General features: G+C 50.2%; 8 protein-coding genes across 8 annotated transcripts; 6 read left to right on the forward strand and 2 right to left on the reverse strand.

Moving 5' to 3' along the window:
* Positions 1-110: 110 nt before the first annotated feature.
* Positions 111-2359, forward strand: N7481_001968 (uncharacterized protein; the record flags this gene model as incomplete). Its single annotated transcript, XM_057261187.1, has 2 exons — positions 111-153; positions 216-2359. 2 exons carry the CDS (start codon positions 111-113, stop codon positions 2357-2359), a joined length of 2187 nt encoding a protein of 728 aa, XP_057126119.1.
* Positions 2360-4669: 2310 nt separating this feature from the next.
* N7481_001969 (uncharacterized protein) lies at positions 4670-4936 on the forward strand (the record flags this gene model as incomplete). The annotated part of the gene is made up of 1 exon (XM_057261188.1): positions 4670-4936. One exon carries the CDS (start codon positions 4670-4672, stop codon positions 4934-4936), a length of 267 nt encoding a protein of 88 aa, XP_057126120.1.
* Positions 4937-5214: 278 nt separating this feature from the next.
* Positions 5215-6655, forward strand: N7481_001970 (uncharacterized protein; the record flags this gene model as incomplete). The annotated part of the gene is made up of 4 exons (XM_057261189.1): positions 5215-5714; positions 5768-6013; positions 6070-6148; positions 6215-6655. The coding sequence occupies 4 exons, from the start codon at positions 5215-5217 to the stop codon at positions 6653-6655; spliced, it is 1266 nt and encodes a 421-aa protein (XP_057126121.1).
* Positions 6656-8428: 1773 nt separating this feature from the next.
* On the forward strand, positions 8429-10010 carry gatA (4-aminobutyrate transaminase gatA; the record flags this gene model as incomplete). Its single annotated transcript, XM_057261190.1, has 2 exons — positions 8429-8679; positions 8765-10010. The coding sequence occupies 2 exons, from the start codon at positions 8429-8431 to the stop codon at positions 10008-10010; spliced, it is 1497 nt and encodes a 498-aa protein (XP_057126122.1).
* Positions 10011-10570: 560 nt separating this feature from the next.
* On the reverse strand, positions 10571-11141 carry spt4 (transcription elongation factor SPT4; the record flags this gene model as incomplete). Its single annotated transcript, XM_057261191.1, has 4 exons — positions 10571-10604; positions 10666-10718; positions 10794-10991; positions 11064-11141. The coding sequence occupies 4 exons, from the start codon at positions 11139-11141 to the stop codon at positions 10571-10573; spliced, it is 363 nt and encodes a 120-aa protein (XP_057126123.1).
* A 314-nt stretch (positions 11142-11455) lies between these two features.
* ppt1 (protein serine/threonine phosphatase PPT1) lies at positions 11456-13162 on the forward strand (the record flags this gene model as incomplete). The annotated part of the gene is made up of 4 exons (XM_057261192.1): positions 11456-11605; positions 11701-11781; positions 11901-13067; positions 13127-13162. The coding sequence occupies 4 exons, from the start codon at positions 11456-11458 to the stop codon at positions 13160-13162; spliced, it is 1434 nt and encodes a 477-aa protein (XP_057126124.1).
* A 1747-nt stretch (positions 13163-14909) lies between these two features.
* N7481_001974 (bestrophin family protein) lies at positions 14910-16693 on the forward strand (the record flags this gene model as incomplete). Its single annotated transcript, XM_057261193.1, has 6 exons — positions 14910-15164; positions 15233-15380; positions 15446-15530; positions 15586-15711; positions 15764-16113; positions 16170-16693. The coding sequence occupies 6 exons, from the start codon at positions 14910-14912 to the stop codon at positions 16691-16693; spliced, it is 1488 nt and encodes a 495-aa protein (XP_057126125.1).
* A 657-nt stretch (positions 16694-17350) lies between these two features.
* On the reverse strand, positions 17351-18519 carry N7481_001975 (DUF167 domain-containing protein; the record flags this gene model as incomplete). The annotated part of the gene is made up of 3 exons (XM_057261194.1): positions 17351-17723; positions 17785-18077; positions 18307-18519. The coding sequence occupies 3 exons, from the start codon at positions 18517-18519 to the stop codon at positions 17351-17353; spliced, it is 879 nt and encodes a 292-aa protein (XP_057126126.1).
* Positions 18520-19481: the final 962 nt, after the last annotated feature.

A 19481-nucleotide genomic window follows, 5' to 3' on the forward strand; every position in this document is an offset into this window, starting at 1 on the left:
AAGGTGGAGGTCGGCTGCCTATCGATAAGCTGAGCCTCCCGAAGTTCCTCCAGTCCCCATCACGCGTCAGGCTTGTAAACAACCTTTTCTTTCCTCCGCCATCTTCCACCATGTTGGACTGGATGAAGGGGAACGAGGGCCCTGAGGCTACAGGTCGGTCATCCTCTGCCACTCTACACTTCAATCGTGTCAAGAACTAATCCGGTTTCGTCCAGACACCTCCAAACTCCTGGACCCGCCCGAAACCCCAGCTCCCGTGTTTGCGATTCGCGCCTTCAAGAGCGCCTTGTTTGGCACTCCTGGCGCTGAAGAGGAAAAGGATCAGACTTCTGATCTCAACAAACCCGCCCATCACCGCAGCAAAGGTGATTCCACCAATTCTATCCCAATTCCTGTTCCCGTCCAAACCGAAAAGGAAGATCCAAAACAGGACGACTCCCTTTTCAACCCGGCAGGTTCCCCTACCAAAAGCATTCTCGTCACACCCGGAACAATCTCCAACCGACGCAAAACCGTCTCATTTGGCGACGGGGTGGTGGATAACGAGGGAAAACGCGACAGCCAATCGACCAAGGTGGTGAAAACACCTCCCAACCCTGCGGGCAACCTCACTGCCCAGTGGATGTCAGGCTCCGCCGAAGGAAGACCGCGCAGTCAACTCACACAGACACTTATGGATGCCCGCGACAACGCGTCCAAAAATGCCGAGGGGGCAGAGACTTCGCCTTCGAAGTCCGCCGCCCGCGTCCAGATGAAGGAAGATTCCAGCGCCGACGACATCACTATCAATCTCGAAGATCCACGATCGGAGTCAGGTAAATACTGGAAGACGGAATTCGACAACTACCGATCGCGTACCAATCGCGAAATCAAAACACTCATCCACTATCGATCGGTTGCCAAATCCTACGCGCGCAAGAAAGACACCGAGGCCCTACGACTGGCAGATAAGTTGCGGGAAGAAGAAGAGAAAGTGGCGGATATGGAACGCCAGGTGTCGCATCTTGCCGCCACAATTGTGGGGGAGAACTCGAAAGCAAATAAAGAGGGCTTGATACATGACCTCAGCAGGCAGACCACCCTAGCCCTGCAATATAAGCAGCAGGTCTCTTCGTTACGCAAGAGTCTCGAGCAGCAAGGCGTGGTGGGTGACAATACCGCAACACTCAGCGAGCCAGCCAAGACGTCACCGCCTACAGACACGTCTGGAGAGCTTCTCAAGGCACAGCAGGAGCTTGAACAGGCCAACGCCAAGATCGAGGAGCTGATGCGCCAACAGAAGCCAACTCAGAACCCAGATCTTAAGGAGCTTCAAAGTCTTGCCCAAAGTTCGGAGAAGAAGGCACAGGATCTCGAGAAGGAGAACCATTCCCTTAAACAGACCATGGCGCGGGTCAAACAAGAAATGTCACGGTATGAAGGCCGCCGCAAAGAAAAAGAAACCAGATTCAGGCAGAGAGAAATCAAGCTGGAGGGACGAGTCCAGGAGTATCGTGAACGACTAAAGAAGGTTACCCAGGAGCATCGTGAATCGGAAGATGCATTGAGGGCTAGCTTCGACGAGGAACGTCGCCGCATGCAGAGCCAAATTGATACGTTGAAGTTGAGGGCCACCAATGCAGAGCGCATTCCTGCGCTGATGCCTCAACAACGGCATACTTTTAGCCCACAAAAGGACCACACGGGTGTGCAAATCCATGATTTTGCAGACCCGGACCATCCAGAGATCGAAGAAGCCACCGAGGACATTGAGGCACCACCCAGCCCAAGCCCCCGGACCAAGACACGGCATACGCGAAATGCCACCACTGGTACGTTCGACTTGAAACGCGCGACTCAGAAAATCACGGCCGACGACGCCGAAGTCACACACTACCTCCATGAAATTTTGGACAAACCACGCCCGAAATCGTACCAATTTGACAAGGATCCCATCACCACCTCTTCTCACAATACCGCCCCGCTCAAGTCTCTCGATCGCAATCTCAAAACACACGCTCATCAATCCACGGGCGACAAACAGCGATCATACCGCTCATTATATCTACATGATTCCGAAAACACTGGGACTCGGCCCGGGCACACGACCCGGTCCCGCCCTCACATCCGATCTACACTCGACAATATCTCGGGTCCTCCAAACTCCCATACTGGCACATATGCCGGACACACAATATCCGGAGGAGAGCGAGGGGGAAGACGAACTGGTCTGGCCGATGTGAGCAGAGAGCTCATCTCACCGGAGCGTGTTGCAGCAGCACAGTCTCGACTTCAGCAGAAGAAGGATATTCGGAGGCTCAGGGCTATGGGGGAAGGGAATATCCGGCCGATGGTTTCATCGAGTGTTGGTCAGAATTAGATGTTTGATTTTGTTTTCTGTCCGCTTAGATTGGTGCGTAATAGCGATCTTTTGTTTAGCGCTAGGTCTGCTATGGACCATTTTTCTCACAATGAACCATACTACCTATCATAAGAGCCTCGGTCTCATAAGCTTGAATTCGGACAGAAGATAAATGGGAAACAATGATAATCAAGTCTCATTTATAATCAATACCTTGGTGGAGCCCCTCCAGGCTCATTTCATACAGCAACTCATGGTCACGCGACACCATATTGACGGGAGTAGTTCGAATCGAAGAAAGCCGAGTTATGTACTAATTAACTTTGGCAGCAGGGATTGTTGTTTAGCATCGATGGGTCCTGATATGCAGCAACAGCCTGGTGGACTGTTTTGTTTCAGACTCATGTTGAAACGATTTGGGGGCTGCGTATCCTGTTCTGAAATGAAGGATAACACTCAATCGCCCCAAAAGCCCTTTTTTATACATGAAGCCCCGATCGAACCTAATTCTGGGTATGCGTAAACGAGGACACGAGGACAATATACTAGGAACCCACACTAAGCCGCACTAGTATACGCCTCTGCAGGACAGAACAGGGTGAAACGTCAGTGCGACTCGGAGGTGGCATGCGATAGTATCCCCCTTTTTGCTTGCATGATCCAGTGTACGAGTAGGGAATGTAGACCCCTGCTCTGAACGTGCCAATGCAATGTTCTAGAAGTGCACAGAAGCACGGATACACACTTGCTCAACTACTTGTAAATAGTATTGGCTAGGATTTTCCATTTTCACATGCCGCGGGGTACTTCGCCACATACTAATGTCTTTCCGTCCATTCAACGCGGGCCATCTCGCTACAGTATCGCTACTAGATGCCATAATCCTACCTCGCTTCTGCTATACGCGACGAGTGGCAGAGGCCAATTCGCCGTCAGCCCGAGGACTCTCCGTTAGGCCGCCACGGATTCTGATTTTCTGAAAACTATGTTTATGATTATATTTACCCTTGCAGCGGTGAAACCATCATGCAAGATCCCATCTCAACGCCTTTTTGAGTGAATGAAATAGACTCGGTCAAATCAAAAATAAGAATCTAATGATAAGCCGGGGTGACTCCCCCGCATTGCATGCGGATCTCCATCCAACCGTGGGTGAGGGCGAGTCAAATGTGTCGGTCGCAAAATTGAGGCCTTAAGCCCGGTTCCACGCCAACTGCAAAATTAGCTGGTCTACTATTCGAGATGAGAGAGAGACATGCGAGTACTTCGAACTGAACCTTAAGTCCTGCCACAGTGGTTTTGATAATTATGAAGCCTGGCGTGGCTTGGTCTGGCCTGGCGTGCTGGAGATATTCAGAAATGATCATCCTTTTAAGAGTCGACCAGAAATCGATCGATTCAACTATACTAAGCATCGACCGTCGATCATGGATTGGCTTAGCTTGAATTACAGTCTCAAATCCACAAATCTCTCTCACGGACTGTTGGTCTATACTTTCAGCCTAGAATGAAGATCTCACCCCATCCAGGATGCCGAGTGAAGCATCAGTGGATCATGCTGGATCATACTAACTACACTAGTCGCTTCAAAGCGGATTCAAAGAGAGATAAGATGGATATTCCCAGCCAGTTCCCAGCCAGGATCAACAAGCAATGACTCGTGAAAGGATCGGGTTCTGACCGACAATAACAAGGCTGAAAATTATTTACATGTATGTACCTCTGTACTCCGTAAAGGTGGACTCCCGAGTGGACCACCACCTCTGGGCATCAGTCGACTTAGCCATTCTTGTTCTGAAAGCCGATCCGAGCCCTCCACCTGAACTAAAGCCGGCAGTTGAGGGTTTGTTTGTTTGCTTCGTGGATTTTCAGCTTGTGAATCAGCAGTACTATATGGTTCACCCGCCCAAGAAGGCATGTGTATTCGAAATCACTTCAACCTCTTCGTATCCAATCACGAGGGGCAATCCATGCCGTCCACGCATGGTTCAGCGCAACCACTTTTTTGGGTGGGGCATGGAACATGGAGAATTGAGAATGAAGCATGATGACTCGCCAGGTCTACTCGTACTGACCCCCGCACACAATAATTCGCTAAGGATCTTGAATTGTGGTGCGAATAACTCCGTATTCCGTACTCCATAAGGGCAGGTGAATTGAATTATGGGTTAAGTTTTCAAAGTGGCAACGCCTCGGCATCACCTGGCGGCATGCGGGATACAATTCTCCGCCACGATCATGGCTCGGGAATGCAAAAACGCCTCTACAGGGGGGTCTTTGTCTTTAGCTGAGTCCATGTAACATAAAGCGCAATTAACACGCTTAACAATGCGTGCCTGGCACCAGGGGTTCGGGAGTCGCTTTCACAAGCTTAACCTCTCACAGCCTATGAATCAGATCGGTCTCGCCTCAAGTGGATCGAGGGTGAACTCTGGGGCTCTGGATCGACCTATCGTGTTGCCTTCACCACCGGTCGCCTCCGCTGGCCTCGGTCGTTTTGCTGCTTTCGAACTCGTGCAGATTGTTCCCACGGCTCATCGCCGTCGGAGTTATGTGGAACAACCATGGTGTGAGCCTGTCTGCTCCAGAGTCTAACCTATTGCCCATGGGTCCTAGTTCTCGGTTCTGGGTGCCTCTAACTGTTAGTACGGAGTACTTGAATATATGTGTACCCAGGTCCCTGGCGGGGGTGCGACGCTGGCCGGCATTTTTCGAACACTATACGACTACTCTGGAAGCACTACAAGTCACAATGTTCTCTGTCGTTACACACCAATAGTCCATAACCACAATCCTTGCGCGGTTCTTCATTACAAGCCATTCTCCAAGGTTCTACCCACCCATTGCTGGCCTACACTTCGATATCGTCCACCATGCAGCTTCCCCCCGCTGCCGTCCTGGCGACATGGACGCCAAACTACGTTAACCCAACCACGCGCGGCCATGGGGCCATGATAATCAACGTTGTCTTCATTATTCTCGCCACAATCGTTGTTGGACTCCGCCTTTACACACGTCTGCGCATTACTTGCAGCACTGGTGTGGATGACATCCTCATTGTGATCGCTCTCCTCTTCGCCGTCGCCATGGTCGTGGTTACTTCGTACGCTACAGAAGTATGGGGATGGAACCGACACGTCTGGGATGTTCCACTAGATTGGCTCCCTACCGTGCAGAAGATGAACCTCGTTTTCCAAATAATGTTCTCTTGGTCATCTTCCTTGACCAAGATCTCACTCTTATGGTTCTGTCGACGTCTTCTAGGCGCTGGAAAGGGAAGCAATAAGGTATTCAACTGGGCTTTCATCGGCTCAATGGCTTTTGTTGGAACTACCTGCACCCTCTTTACATTTTTCAGTATCTTCCAATGCTCGTGAGTGCCATTCGAGGAATCCCAATCCAATCTCATCCTAACCAATCATCTAGACCAGTCAAGGCTTATTGGGACGTCGAACCTCAATACAAACACAAATGCATGAACAGCGGTGATATTCTCTTTGCTGCCAGCGTCATCAATATTTTTACCGACTTCCTGGTGACTGCTCTGCCAATGCCACTCATCTGGAGTCTGAAGCTGCCTGCCCGTCAACGTCTTGCCGTCATTTCCATTTTTGGAGTTGGAATTATTGTCAACATAGCCGGATCTTTCCGGACATATTTTGTTTGGCAAGCGTGAGTCTCGTCTATATTGGCTGTTTTCAAGGTGGCATCTTGCTAATTTTGACTAGATTTGTTGTCGGCTACGATACGACCTGGATGGGATGGCCTGTACTCATTTCAGCCGCTATTGAAATCAACCTAGGCTTGGTACGTACTAGGAGCTCGCCTTACTCTCGTGCTGCTGTTATTCTAGCAAAACTGACGAGGATATAGATCTGCTCCTCGGCCCCCGCTTTACGGCCACTAATCGCAGCTGTGCTGCCTCGCCTCTTGCAATCCACCCGCAATGTCGGCTACTCTTACAACCAACGCAGTCGTTCACAAAAACTTTGGAACTCGACCAGTCGCTCTCGTAACTCGCATATGGTTGTTGGTCACGCTCTCGACTCACGTCAAGCCGATTACGAAAGTGACCGATTCGAAATTATGCGAACTGTGGAGATGGAGAGCTGGACCGAGTCCAGACTCGCTCATCACAATAATATGGGTCATGCATATGATATCTCAACCGAGAATACTCGCACTGACTCTCCCGACCATGGGATTGAACTGAAGCAGACTGCCACGGTCTACTCATCTGCCGCCAGCGATAAATCCTCTGGCTCATTACCTCGGACGGCGGTTTCGCCGTTCGAGGAACGATACCCTCGCTGATTATTTGCGATAATTCTTGTATAAACATGCAGCTTTTTCTTCTTTTGTGTTTCGTTATTAGTATGCTGTTTCGGATCTCGGTGGTAGACGTTAAAAAGCTACTGTATAATATAAGTTTAGAAAGCCTGTTTAGGATGTAACGATTATGATACCTGTATGTACATGCATTTGATCCTTTTTAGGAATTATCATTTCACATACCTCGAGATTTGTATATGAAAAGCAGTGCCATCGTCGACTTCTGTCTAGCTAAAGGCCTAGACGGATGCGGGGCAAATCATCGGAGATTTAGCCTGCACGATGACGCTTGTCCCTCCACCTGGGTACTAAATTCGATACATCAATTTCGATCACGCAGCTTGCTGTTTAGAAATATGACGAGCAAGTTCTTCATTCAAACCCACAAAAAATAGCGGAAATCGCAGAAAATATAGATAGGTCAACGTTGGATTTGATTATATCACCCACTACTAGTAGACTTCCTTGCAGAGCAATGGAAAGAAGATGAGAGTAAAAGTAAAGGACCTCAGCTTTGGCTCTTAGCTCTACTCTAACCGACCGAGTCACAGCTGGTTGTTATATTCGAGTTGGTGTTCTGTTCCTTGGCCAAACGAGATAAAGTTCACACAAAAAATCAACCCAGCGCTCCGCGCACCAACACACCGACGTATAAACGTCGGACAGTCGTGAGGATAGGTAGGAGGCTGAAGAAGCAAAAAATGGACTCGCGGGGAATCGAACCCCGGACCACTCCCATGCTAAGGGAGTATTATACCACTAAACCACAAGCCCAGGTGTATGAAAGGGGCTCGAATTGTGGCTATCTGAATCTTCGGCTAATTTTTGTGTAGACCCACCCACCTTCCACTTGGCCCTAGTGGGATAACCTGCAGGGAATGTGATTCCGACGGATTCAATTACCTTTGTATCGAGTGAAATGGATCATGATACTACTAGTATCATTTACGCTAATTAAGTCTAAGGTTGTCCAAGGGGATATATTCATGTGGGATTGGTTTCAATGGCTCCTCATGAAGTCCAACAATCAAACTGATTGTGTTGGTTGATATTTTCCCACGATTATATATTCTATTGCCGGCTCACATTTTTAGTGGAATAAATAGTAATGATGCTGCATTGAACAATACACCGTGACAGTAATGATATACTTAGTACTAGCCCTTAATACTGATGGGCCAACTTTGAATTCAATGCCATTAATCTGTAGGAAGAAACACCATACTGTAGTCCTAGACTTGGAAGTTGAACTTGAATCCCTTGCAGCATCCCCGATAACAACTTTAATGCCCAGGTGATCACCCTGCCAAGACCGAGCTTATCTGCAATGACATCGGCGGCCCTGACAGGGACAAGGCCCACGGGCAAATGGCCACGTGAGTCGAAAATTGGAGCCAACACCGCCATTTTAGGGAGTCGATGGGAGAAAATGGGGCATTGGGGCTCATCGTGCCTCTCCCCAGGTCTTTGCTAAAGCTGTTACTAACATTAAAGGCGAAAAGCGTAGACCTACTCCAAGCGGAAGGTGGGTCAACCTCACCAATTCGGGCTGGTCTCGGCGATTCTCAGTCCATCCTTGTAATATGATTGGTCCGCGCCGCCGAACACCAATCAGCCATTACATCGCATATCAACGCGGGGGAAAGACGCAGCTTGGAAAGCTCTCAGTCTCTCCGAGACCTCCTTGATCTATAAATCTCGACTGCCCCGCGTTAAATCTTTTCTTTCTCCCCATATATCTGGTTAATTCACACAATGGCCTCTATCCTCCGCTGCAGCCCCAAGCTGCGCACCGTGGCCCGCGTGCCCGCTGCTCGCGCCCTCTCCACCACCGCTCGCCTTCAAGCCGCTGAGAAGCCTTTCTTCCCCAATGAGCCCACTGCTCCTTCGCTCAAGACCGCAATCCCTGGCCCTAAGAACAAGGCCGCCGCGGCCGAGCTCGACGAGGTCTTTGATGTCCGCAGCTTGAACATGCTCACCGACTACCAGCAGTCCATTGGTAACTAGTATGATACACCTCCCCGCACCATCCCCTCACACACATTTCGAGGAGGAATTGAGTAGCGAGCATTGAGCTGACCCTTATTCCAGCATCGCCGATCTCGATGGCAACAAGCTGCTTGATGTCTATGCTCAGATCGCCTCTATCCCCGTTGGTTACAACAACCCCCACCTCAAGCAGGTTGCCCAGTCCGATGAGATGATCACCTCATTGATCAACCGTCCTGCTCTGGGTAACTTCCCCTCTGCCGACTGGTCCCAGATCCTGCGCACCGGTATTCTCAAGGCTGCCCCCAAGGGTCTGAACCAGGTCTTCACCGCCATGGCTGGTTCCGATGCCAACGAGACTGCCTACAAGGCTGCTTTCATGTACTACCGTCAGCTCCAGCGTGGTGGTCCCGACGTCGAGTTCACCGAGGAGGAGCTCCTTTCCACCATGAACAACCAGGGCCCCGGTTCTCCCCAGCTCTCCATCCTGTCCTTCAAGTCTGCCTTCCACGGCCGTCTCTTCGGATCCCTGTCCACCACCCGCTCCAAGGCCATCCACAAGCTGGATATCCCCGCCTTCGACTGGCCCCAGGCCACCTTCCCCACCCTGAAGTACCCTCTCGAGGAGCACGTCCAGGAGAACGCTGCCGAGGAGAAGCGTTGCCTCGAGGAGGTTGAGCGCCTCATCAAGGAGTACCACAACCCCGTCGCTGCTGTCATGGTTGAGCCCATCCAGTCCGAGGGTGGTGACAACCACGCCTCGCCCGCTTTCTTCCAGGGCCTGCGTGACATCACCAAGCGCACCAACGTTCTCTTCATCGTCGATGAGGTCCAGACTGGTGTCGGTGCCACCGGTAAGTTCTGGGCTCACGACCACTGGAACCTGTCCTCTCCCCCCGACATGGTCACCTTCTCCAAGAAGGCCCAGACTGCCGGTTACTACTTTGGCAACCCTGCTCTGCGCCCCAACAAGCCTTACCGTCAGTTCAACACCTGGATGGGTGACCCATCCCGTGCTCTGATCTTCCGCGGTATCATCGAGGAGGTTGAGCGTCTCGGCCTCGTCGAGAACACCCGTGTCACTGGTGACTACCTGTACGCTGGTCTCGACCGCCTGGCCCAGAAGTACCCCGCCCACTTCCAGAACCTGCGTGGTCAGGGCCAGGGTACCTTCATTGCCTGGGATACCCCCAAGCGTGACGAGTTCCTCGCCAAGGCCAAGTCTGTTGGTGTCAACATTGGTGGCAGCGGTGCCCAGGCTATTCGCCTGCGCCCCATGCTGGTCTTCCAGCAGCACCACGCTGATATCCTGCTGGAGAGCATTGAGAAGATCATCAAGCTCCTCTAAGTTCGGACACTATCATGAGACCACCAGGCAGCCCTGGGGCTACTTTTCCTTTCTAAAATTGGTTTAATGAGCGATTATCTATTTCTTTTATTTGTCTGATCAGTCGAGGATCCCGGGTTGGGAATTCCATTTCTCTATTTACATTTTTTTTTGCTACGAGTGATGCCATCCAAAATCGGCGCTATACATTCATAGACATTTCAAACGCCTATTTGTCGATTGAATGAAACTTCCACACTTGAGATGTGGCAATTGAAACCAAAAAAAACCTCCAACTTCCAAGTAACTCTTTTTTTCTCTGAAAACCTGCATAGTAATCAAAACTCCTGCTTGATTAGGGTAATCCCGAATACCGAATGCTAAAATGGACATAAATGCAATGCTTCCAACCGATAACTCCTGAAAGATCCACCTTGGTCACCAGCGATTCCGATTCCGATCCCGATTCCTAGCGATTTCCGTCCATGTCTGGTATATGAGGTAGGATAGGTGATTGGCGTTCGCTATTAGTTGGCGGAGTCGCGGGGTGACTGCTGGCGGTAAAGAGAAGAATGGCCGTTTCAAGCCTCCTCCTCACCGGTACTTCCGTCTCTCCTGAAAAGATAAGAATATTAGCATTGAAGTGTACCGGGGTTTATTGTGGAAAGCCACGCACGGAACGTATTTGATGCCAGCGTCCTCCAAGCTACCAATGATGTAATCGGGAAGCTGCAAATAACCGAAATAATTAGCAAGCAAGCTCCTAGCAATATAACATAACAAAAACCAAGAAGAAACCCCTACCGATCCTGTCACTTTCGTGGCGTATGTCCCCGCAACGTAGTTATCTAAACGTTGCCAACGCGCAACCCAGCTGGCGGTCGGGTCGCGCACAGCGATCAAGCCCTCAAAGACCTGCGAGGTACATTCTTGAATAGCGTCGGTGTTTCCGCGGAGCTGAAGGGTATTTTCGCAGTTGGGGCAGCCGTCACGCATGAATTTCTAGCAGTACCAATCGTCAGTGGTACTGGGGTTGGGAATGGAATGACGGGGAAGCCGAGGGAGAGCACTCACGGTGTGTGCCTGGACGACGGAGCAGACCATGCAGGCGCGCAATGAGCGCTGCTGGTTCGAAGGAGTGAAAAATGACATTGTGAGGGAGGTGATGTGGCGTGAAGTCAAGTGAGGAGGTTGAAAGGGAACGGGGCCGCAGATGGTTCTGACGGGTTCTACGTGCCAAGCCCGTTGGCCATCGGGGAAAAAAAGAGTGTGAGAAGGGAATCACTTTTTGCCCTGGGATCCCCTTTCACTCTCACAGGACTCGAGCTTCCTGACTCTCCTTAACTCTTCTCCTCACATATTCGACCGGAATACTGTCACCTACCATTCCTCTTCCTCTTTAATCCCCCCCTTCCTCTTCGAAAACTTCCCCGATCGGTTGTCTCGTGCCCCTCTTTCCCTCCGCAATGGCTTCCGACAAAGAAGCAGCCAACGCGCTCAAGCTGCAAGGCAACAAGGCTGTTGTGGCCCACGACTGGCCCACTGCTCTGGACTTCTACACCCAAGCCATTGAGAAGTACGACAAGGAACCGGCCATCTTCTGCAACCGTGCCCAGGTACGCCCGCCCTAATCCGCCTCCCTCCGTAGCGAATCGCATTCGCAAGTTTCGGGGCACTACCGCTAACACCGCTTTGCTTCTTTTCTTGGCAGGCTCAAATCAAAGTCGAAGCCTTTGGATTCGCCATTGCCGATGCTACCAGCGCTTTGGAATTGGACCCGAACTACGTCAAGGTTAGTGACCCTTACGAACACAGCCCTATCTTTCAAGGGCGGGAACCCGGCACAATGAACCGCGGAGGTGAAAATGAAAATATGTCTTTCATTTTTGCTAACATATTGGATTGTCCTAGGCCTATTGGAGACGTGCCCTCGCCAACACTGCCACTTTGAACTATAAGGCTGCTTTGAAGGATTTCAAGGCCGTTGTCAAACGTGAACCTAATAACCAAAATGCGAAGCTAAAGCAAGCGGACTGCGAGAAGCTCGTCCGCCGCTTGGAATTCGAGAAGGCCATTGAGGTTTCCGACCCGCCCTCCGCGTTCGAGGGCCTGGATATCGATGCGATCAAGGTTGAGGATGCTTATGATGGTGTGCACCTGGGCGAGGAAATGACCCAGGAATTTATTGATGATATGATCGAGCGCTTCAAGAACGGCCAGAAGATCCACCGCAAATACGTCTTCCAGATTGTCAAGGCTGTCAAGGAGCTGGTTTACAACGAGCCGACGATGGTCGAGGTTGGTGTCGAAGCAGGCAAGAAGCTGACCGTCTGTGGTGATACCCACGGTCAATACTTCGATCTGCTGGAGATCTTCCGCCGAAACGGTGCCCCCTCCGACACCCACGCCTACCTCTTCAACGGTGACTTCGTTGACCGTGGCTCATGGTCCTGCGAGATTGCCCTGCTTCTCTACGCATACAAGTGGCTGCGCCCCAACGGTCTGTTCTTGAACCGCGGAAACCACGAGACCGACGATATGAACAAGGTTTACGGATTCGAGGGTGAGTGTAAGGCTAAGTATAACGAACGGGTGTTCAAGGTCTTCTCTGAATCCTTCTCCGCTCTGCCGCTGGCCACCCTAATTGGCGAGAAATACCTGGTCCTCCACGGTGGTCTCTTCTCCGACGACAAGATTACCCTTAATGATATTCGCAAACTTAACCGTCACAACCAACGGCAACCCGGCCAACAGGGTCTGATGATGGAGATGCTCTGGACGGACCCGCAAACCCAGCCGGGCCGTGGACCCAGCAAGCGCGGTGTCGGCCTGCAATTCGGCCCCGACATCACCAAGCGTTTCTGTGAGAATAACGGTCTGGAGGCTATCATCCGTTCGCACGAGGTGCGCATGGATGGCTACGAAGTCGAGCACGACGGCCGCTGTATCACCGTCTTCTCTGCGCCCAGATACTGCGACTCAACGGAGAACAAGGGTGCTTATATTAACATCGGACCCGAGCTTAAGCTTGCATATGAGGTGTTCGAGGCAGTACCGCACCCGGACATCAAGCCGATGGTAAGTCTATCTATTGCCTAATGCCTGTGACATTGAACACGAGCTAACAACCATAACAGGCCTACGCGCAGAACTCGATTCTGTCGCAAATGTGATGAAACCAATGATTTGCAAGCGCGGGCGTTGTTTTTCAAAAGAGCTAGAAGTCATATGCATGAATTTACGAAGAGAAGAATTCGATGCCCAGAGCCTCATCCCAGTTTGTTTTGTCGTTGATGACCGTTTCCTGTGTTATGGCTCACGTCTGGATTTTGTAGATGTCGAATAACTAGCAGATAGGAAGACTATAAAGTGGTTTCAAGGGTTTACTATATCTTTTTTAGTTCATCCATCTAAATAGAAATTAAGACCACTACCAGAGGGACCCTAGAACCTGTCGCTTCCCGGAACTAGCTAGTCTGATCTGATAGTAGATCTCTCCCCCTTCGAGCCCCGAGCAGCGTGAGCGTGGTCTTGCCATATTTGTCCGGATCTCGGTCCGATACCCGGTGCTATGTCGGTGAAACAATTGGCTAGAATTAGACCCTCCACGAAGAAAGCCATGCTTGAGTTCAACTGCCGAAAGACTGGCTGGGCGCCTGGCGATAGGAATGCGTTGAAGCGATCTCGCACTGCATATGCACTTTCTGGCGGCAATTTGTCTGGATTGACCCGCTTCCAGCACTGCAAGTGGAATTGAAGCGCCTAAAAACCCCTTTGGGACCGTCAATTGTCTTACTTTTGTGTACTTACCCATATTAACAACGATCTCCTGTCTTTATGGGTCAATACAATTGTTTTGTGGGGACCCCGGGGCTTCCTTTCTCGGAATGTGGGCTGGTAGCTTCTCAGAATTTGCGTCTGTCCAATTGACTACCGAAACAGTGGTGGAGAAGTTAGTAGATATACGGAGTACGGAGTAATGTATGGGCATTCAGTCAGCTAGCCATGATCTGCTACGAGTACTTGCCTCCTGTTGAACCGGAGAGAGGAGCGAGCATTATATCGTTCCAACTATTGTGACCATGTCCATTAAATTTGGCCTACTAGACATTTACCTATCCATTCAGACGTACCTGAAAAGACACTGATCCCTCACTACGCGGCCACTCCGAATGCGGCGTTTTTAGAAAGTCGTTGGTGCCGGGCGTGTTGCTCCCATTGGCGGGAGCGAAGCAGTTTGAAGGTCTGGACTAGGATTCGTTGCGTTGGCGTTTTGTACCAGTTCCAATCAGCTTCTCCCGGGCCCTAGGTACGGACAGCACATTCGTCAGAAAATACGGTGGAGCTGGAGAAAGGGGAAAAAGGGGCGTAAGCTGGATCATGCGGGACCACCCGAAGTATACTTGTACTAGTATACTCATCATCCATGGATGTCGAGAAAGTTTCACTACTTCGGAGTACACGACGGACAGTCGTACTACTACTACTGTACATGCTGAATCCGGGTTTTATAGTCCTCAATGGAACATGTATCTACAATGCCTGTCCTTGCCAGTCGGAGAATATCGTTGTCTATAATTAACTTCCACTCCCCCCCCCTACGTGGCAGTGCTCGATGGTGGTACCCTAAAGAGACCCACCTTTATGACAGCGCGTCAGGTCTAGATCGCGATGAAACCGCCACCCTTTCTGCAAGCTCTTTGTTTCAGAAATTCTCCCTTTTCTTTTTTTTCTCCGCGTTTTCGTTTTTTCTCCTGCTATCATCTCGTTGTCCTTCGCTTCTGTTCTTGATTTGATCTGCTTCTTCAACACCTTCACTTTTGCAACATACTTTCGTTTCAAACCAACCCATCCTTGAGAACCTTCGCTTTTTCTTTCTCTTACTATTTTTTTTCAAATTTCTATTTTGCTTCATTCAAGATGACCGACGGGCATTCTGCACCAGCCCACGATGCAGCCCCAGTAGCCTCGGGCGATCACACCGCTGCCCCCGTGCCAGCCGATGTACGAGCCCATGGCGACCACCACACCCAAAGCCAACCTCATGGCCTGAAGGAGCAGGACTCCGCTGAAAGGCTCACCCCGCGACCGACATTTATGGAGCACCTGGCGACCTCGCGAGACAGTCAATTTCACCTGGACAGACAGGACTCGAGCGAGTTGGACCGTTACTTCGTACGTGGACCTGTCAATAGTAGCTAGGGTTACAATATTTCTTGCTTACTTGTGCTAATTGGCTACAGCATGGTCCCCGTAATATGGACAAACACTCCAAATGGCCGATGTTTATGCGTATGCATGGAAGTGTCACTCCGAAGATGATTCTACCCATGTTATGGGTGGCAGGCTGGTCAACTGCCATCACTTGCATTTCGAAATTTGTTCATGACAGTGAGTTTCTCCTCGGAAACATAACAAAGCCGCAAAAGCCTAATCCCTGTACCTGCGTCATACAGTAAGCATTGACAATATCCTACTCACCGTGCTGGGTTTCGTGGTGGGTTTGGCATTGTCCTTCCGCAGTTCTACTGCCTATGAAAGGTTCGAACTCCCTCTCCGATTTTTCCGAATATTCGAAGAATTAACGCCAGTCTAGATGGGCCGATGGACGCAAGTACTGGTCCCAACTTATACAAACCTCACGCAACCTTGCCCGTACCATCTGGATCAATACCGGTGAGCGGGAAGGTGAATTAGGCAAGGAGGACCTTTTGAGAAAACTGTAGGTGATCCGAAGAATCTAGGTGGGATTTCAGCTAACAAATCTCCTTAAGCTCCGCCATGAATCTTATTCTTTCCTTCGCCGTCGCTTTGAAACACAAGCTCCGTTTTGAGCCTGATATCGCTTACGAGGACCTGGCCGGGCTTGCTGGCCACCTCGATACATTCGCTCGCGATGCTCATGACCGCACCGTTGTGAATCCCCGAGTTAAGACTATATGGAAATCTACAGGAGAGTACCTGGGAGTTTCATTTGCCGAGTCTAACCCTCGCAAACTGATCAAGCGTTCCAAAAAGCCCATCGGGCACCTTCCCCTCGAGATCCTCAACCACCTGTCTACTTATATCGATTCTATTGTGGCTAATGGAACCCTGGTGTCTACTCTGCACCAGGGTCAAGCTGGTAAGATAACACAATCCCCCGCCATAAAATTGGACAAATTTCTAACCAATCGATAGTCACCATGTTGGCCGTGCTTAACGAGGTGCTTACCGGCACGGAGCGAGTGCTCGACACCCCACTGCCAAGCGCTTACAGCATCGCAATTGCACAGATCTCCTGGATTTACGTTCTAGTCCTCCCCTTCCAGCTCTATGGAGCCCTTAATTGGGTTACTATCCCAGCTTCAATGGTCGCCGCATACATCATTCTCGGCTTGGCGACCATTGGAAGCGAGATCGAGAACCCTTTCGGTCAAGATGTTAACGATCTTCCCTTGGAAACATACTGCCGACAGATTGCCATCGAGCTGGACGTCATCACCGCTACCCCCCGACCCGATGTGGAAGATTTCATGACGCGCGCCGACAATCTGGTTCTCTTCCCTCTCAGCCAGAATGGCTACGACGAGTGGAAGGATCGAACCGTCGAAGATATTCGCGGAGCCCTCCGAGCAAAGGTCATCGCCAGCCCGACTGCCCTTGGATCGGATGCCTCGACTATGGTGGCTAGCATCAGCACCCGGACAAAACAGTCTGTTTGACCGGAGCACGAAAAGACACAGCCCGGCAGAATTGTATAAACCACTTTGAGCTATATGGAGGGGGACAGATAGACGGACAGACGGAGGAAGTTGTGCATCGATTAAGCGGAACCAAATTGATCTTGGGAACTTATGTTCACCAGCGAGAGAGTTACGGCGTTTAACCAGGGCAGCAGTGATACACGATGTCCAGAAAAAATTTGATATTTTGCTATTAGACTGATATTATTGGAATTTGCATTTGTCTCGTGTCATCAATCATTTAATTTTCCTATCAACCATAGAGCGGTAGTCTGATATGCAGGGCGGAGTTTACCCCGTCGAAGATCCCCGAGCTTTCAACCTTGATGAGATCGAGAAAGATCGCAAATAGTCGACAAGATATTCCTTCCCATGCCCGGCAACCTTTTAGCCATCGGAATGGTGTAGTACATATCGACGAATGGTGTCTTCGTTTGCCCAAAATCCTAGATAGGAGTGTGTCGTCATATGCAACACCGACAAAGTGACAGAATACCCACAATGGCAGTCGCAGTGGGACTTGCTTGTGAGACCAGGTCTAATCCGTGGGTAAGGGATAGCACCTTTGAAGCTAGGGGTTTCTGATGTCGCGCCCTCAGATGTAGTGAGAAGAAGAGCCAGATGGACACGCCTGAATCACGGAACGAATAAGTCTGCCCCGGATCCTGAAACCAGGGCACCCAGATAATTCCCCTTTGCACAAACTCTCCATGCGACATTAGCACCATTGCCGCTTCCACCGCCAATCCATGAGCTGAGGGCTGCCACGACGGCTGCCGAGTCTTCACGTGGTACGCGTACCCAGGCACAGTCGTATTTGCTTCCGATGGTAGAGTAGGATGTGCTTTGATCGGCGTTGCTCGTTGTCGCCTTGTTCTCAACCTTTAGAATATCGACTGGAATCGCGGTTCCCGTGACTCCGAGGAATTGCGACAAGGCGGAGGAGAGGTAGGTGCGTGCAGAGAGAGCATCGAGGGGCTGTGGAGAGGAGGAATCTGGCTGGGGAATACTGATTGCGCGGAATTAGTCCATTAAGCTTTTTAGAGAAGTCGTTCGTAGGCGTTGCTCACAGTTGAAGCTTGAGGTAGGTCCAGGGCGGATTGCGCGAGGTGAAGTGAATTGTGTTTGAGCTTGTCCCTTCGGCTTTCCGCTTGAGGGGTGCCGAGGAAGAAAGCTCTGTCGTCATCTCCATGCTTTGGCTGGTTATAATTCTCTTGGCTGGTCGAGTGTTGAGGTGCGCAAACTGCAGACCGAGTGCTATCGTCGCGGCAGAAAAGTGGATTTGGATGTCACGGGATTCACGCAGCCCACGGAGTCGTGAAGTATACTCGTAGACGGCGTTTAGTATCTCGAATCTGGCTTCCTTACGGAATCGATGAGCTTTTGTGTCGCTTGTTTCATGAATGCTTCTTCCGAACCGTGTTTAATCTCCAATTCTGTAATGGATAACGTTTTCTCTCTTGCTTTGGCCCCACGGGTCACCGTGACATTGGATTTTGGCACTTGGAACACCTTTTCACCACAAAAACGACTGGTGAGTTGGAAAGATACATGCAGTCACTGGTATTATTTTTTGAATCACTCAAACATACCTCAGCTATGATCTCCGAAACAGCAGCATTGGCAGCATTCTCACGCGGAGCTACCGCCACGGAAACATCAACCCGGTCTGTCCCCACCTTGGTCACACCCGCGCGGTTTGCGGCGGCATTGGGTTTGACATAGCAGGAAATGTGGAGGTCATATAGTTCGAGTGAGGCTTTAGATTTATGGGCAAGCAAGCGAAGTAGTGCCGGTCGATTCATGATTGATGGCTGGGAAGTGAAGTGGTGTACGGAGTAGAAGAAGGTCGATACGGGAGAAGCTCTGCAAGTAACCGAAGTACTCCCCGCAACTTGGAACCGCGTGATTTACTTGGTTTTTCGAACGGGGAATTTTCTACCAACTGGCTCAATCCTGCCGAAATACTGTAGTATTCATGTTCTGGAAATCTCAATGATCCATTTCTGTATGATTTATTTGATGTAACAGATACTAGGGAGAAACAGAAAACAATAACAACAAGGCAGTACCTATATTCTGCCCATGGTCTACTATATTCAACCACTGAATTGAATGGTGGCACTGCCTGCCCTTTTCGCAATCACTTGGCAGTCTAGAGATGACATGAAGCCAAGAGCCATATTATAACCCAAGAAAGGTCGAGAGTCTTAAGGTGCTTTCAAGGATGGGAAGCGGATTGATTAGGGTTATTTGTATCCCAATACAAGTAGGCACTATCCGAATTAGATTACTAGTAGAGTTTATCTCATCCTCAAAAGCGATTCGGCAAGATTTTCGCCGGGTTTATCAAATTATTATTATGGATAGAACTGGAGGGCTCCTAAATTTGGGCCTCGGATTATCAAAGAAACGATATGATCTCCATAGTAACCAATTAATATGGTTGAAAACGAAGTGAGCTACCCATAACGAAGGCTCGACGCGGAGGAGACTCCTCCCGCTGAAGAAGCTTTTGGCCTGAAACAACCCCATGGAAATTTTTCTGAACGCTTTCAAAACGCATAAATTGACACGTCTCACTCTCAAGGTGTCCGAACAAGGCCGCCAATGCAACAAACTCTCTACTACATTCCTGGCGATTAGGGCAGTGATAGACCTTCTGCCGATGGACTGGAGAGTTCAAATGTTGGATCAAGCCTCTCGACCCCGCAAATTGCTTGTGGCATCGATAGCACTCCCAAGAGGATCCATTATAGGCATTGTT

Source organism: Penicillium waksmanii, assembly GCF_028829765.1.
Source record: "Penicillium waksmanii strain IBT 27052 chromosome Unknown utg000002l:1.0-3326099.0:1.0-3328782.0, whole genome shotgun sequence".
Classification (NCBI taxonomy): domain Eukaryota; kingdom Fungi; phylum Ascomycota; class Eurotiomycetes; order Eurotiales; family Aspergillaceae; genus Penicillium; species Penicillium waksmanii.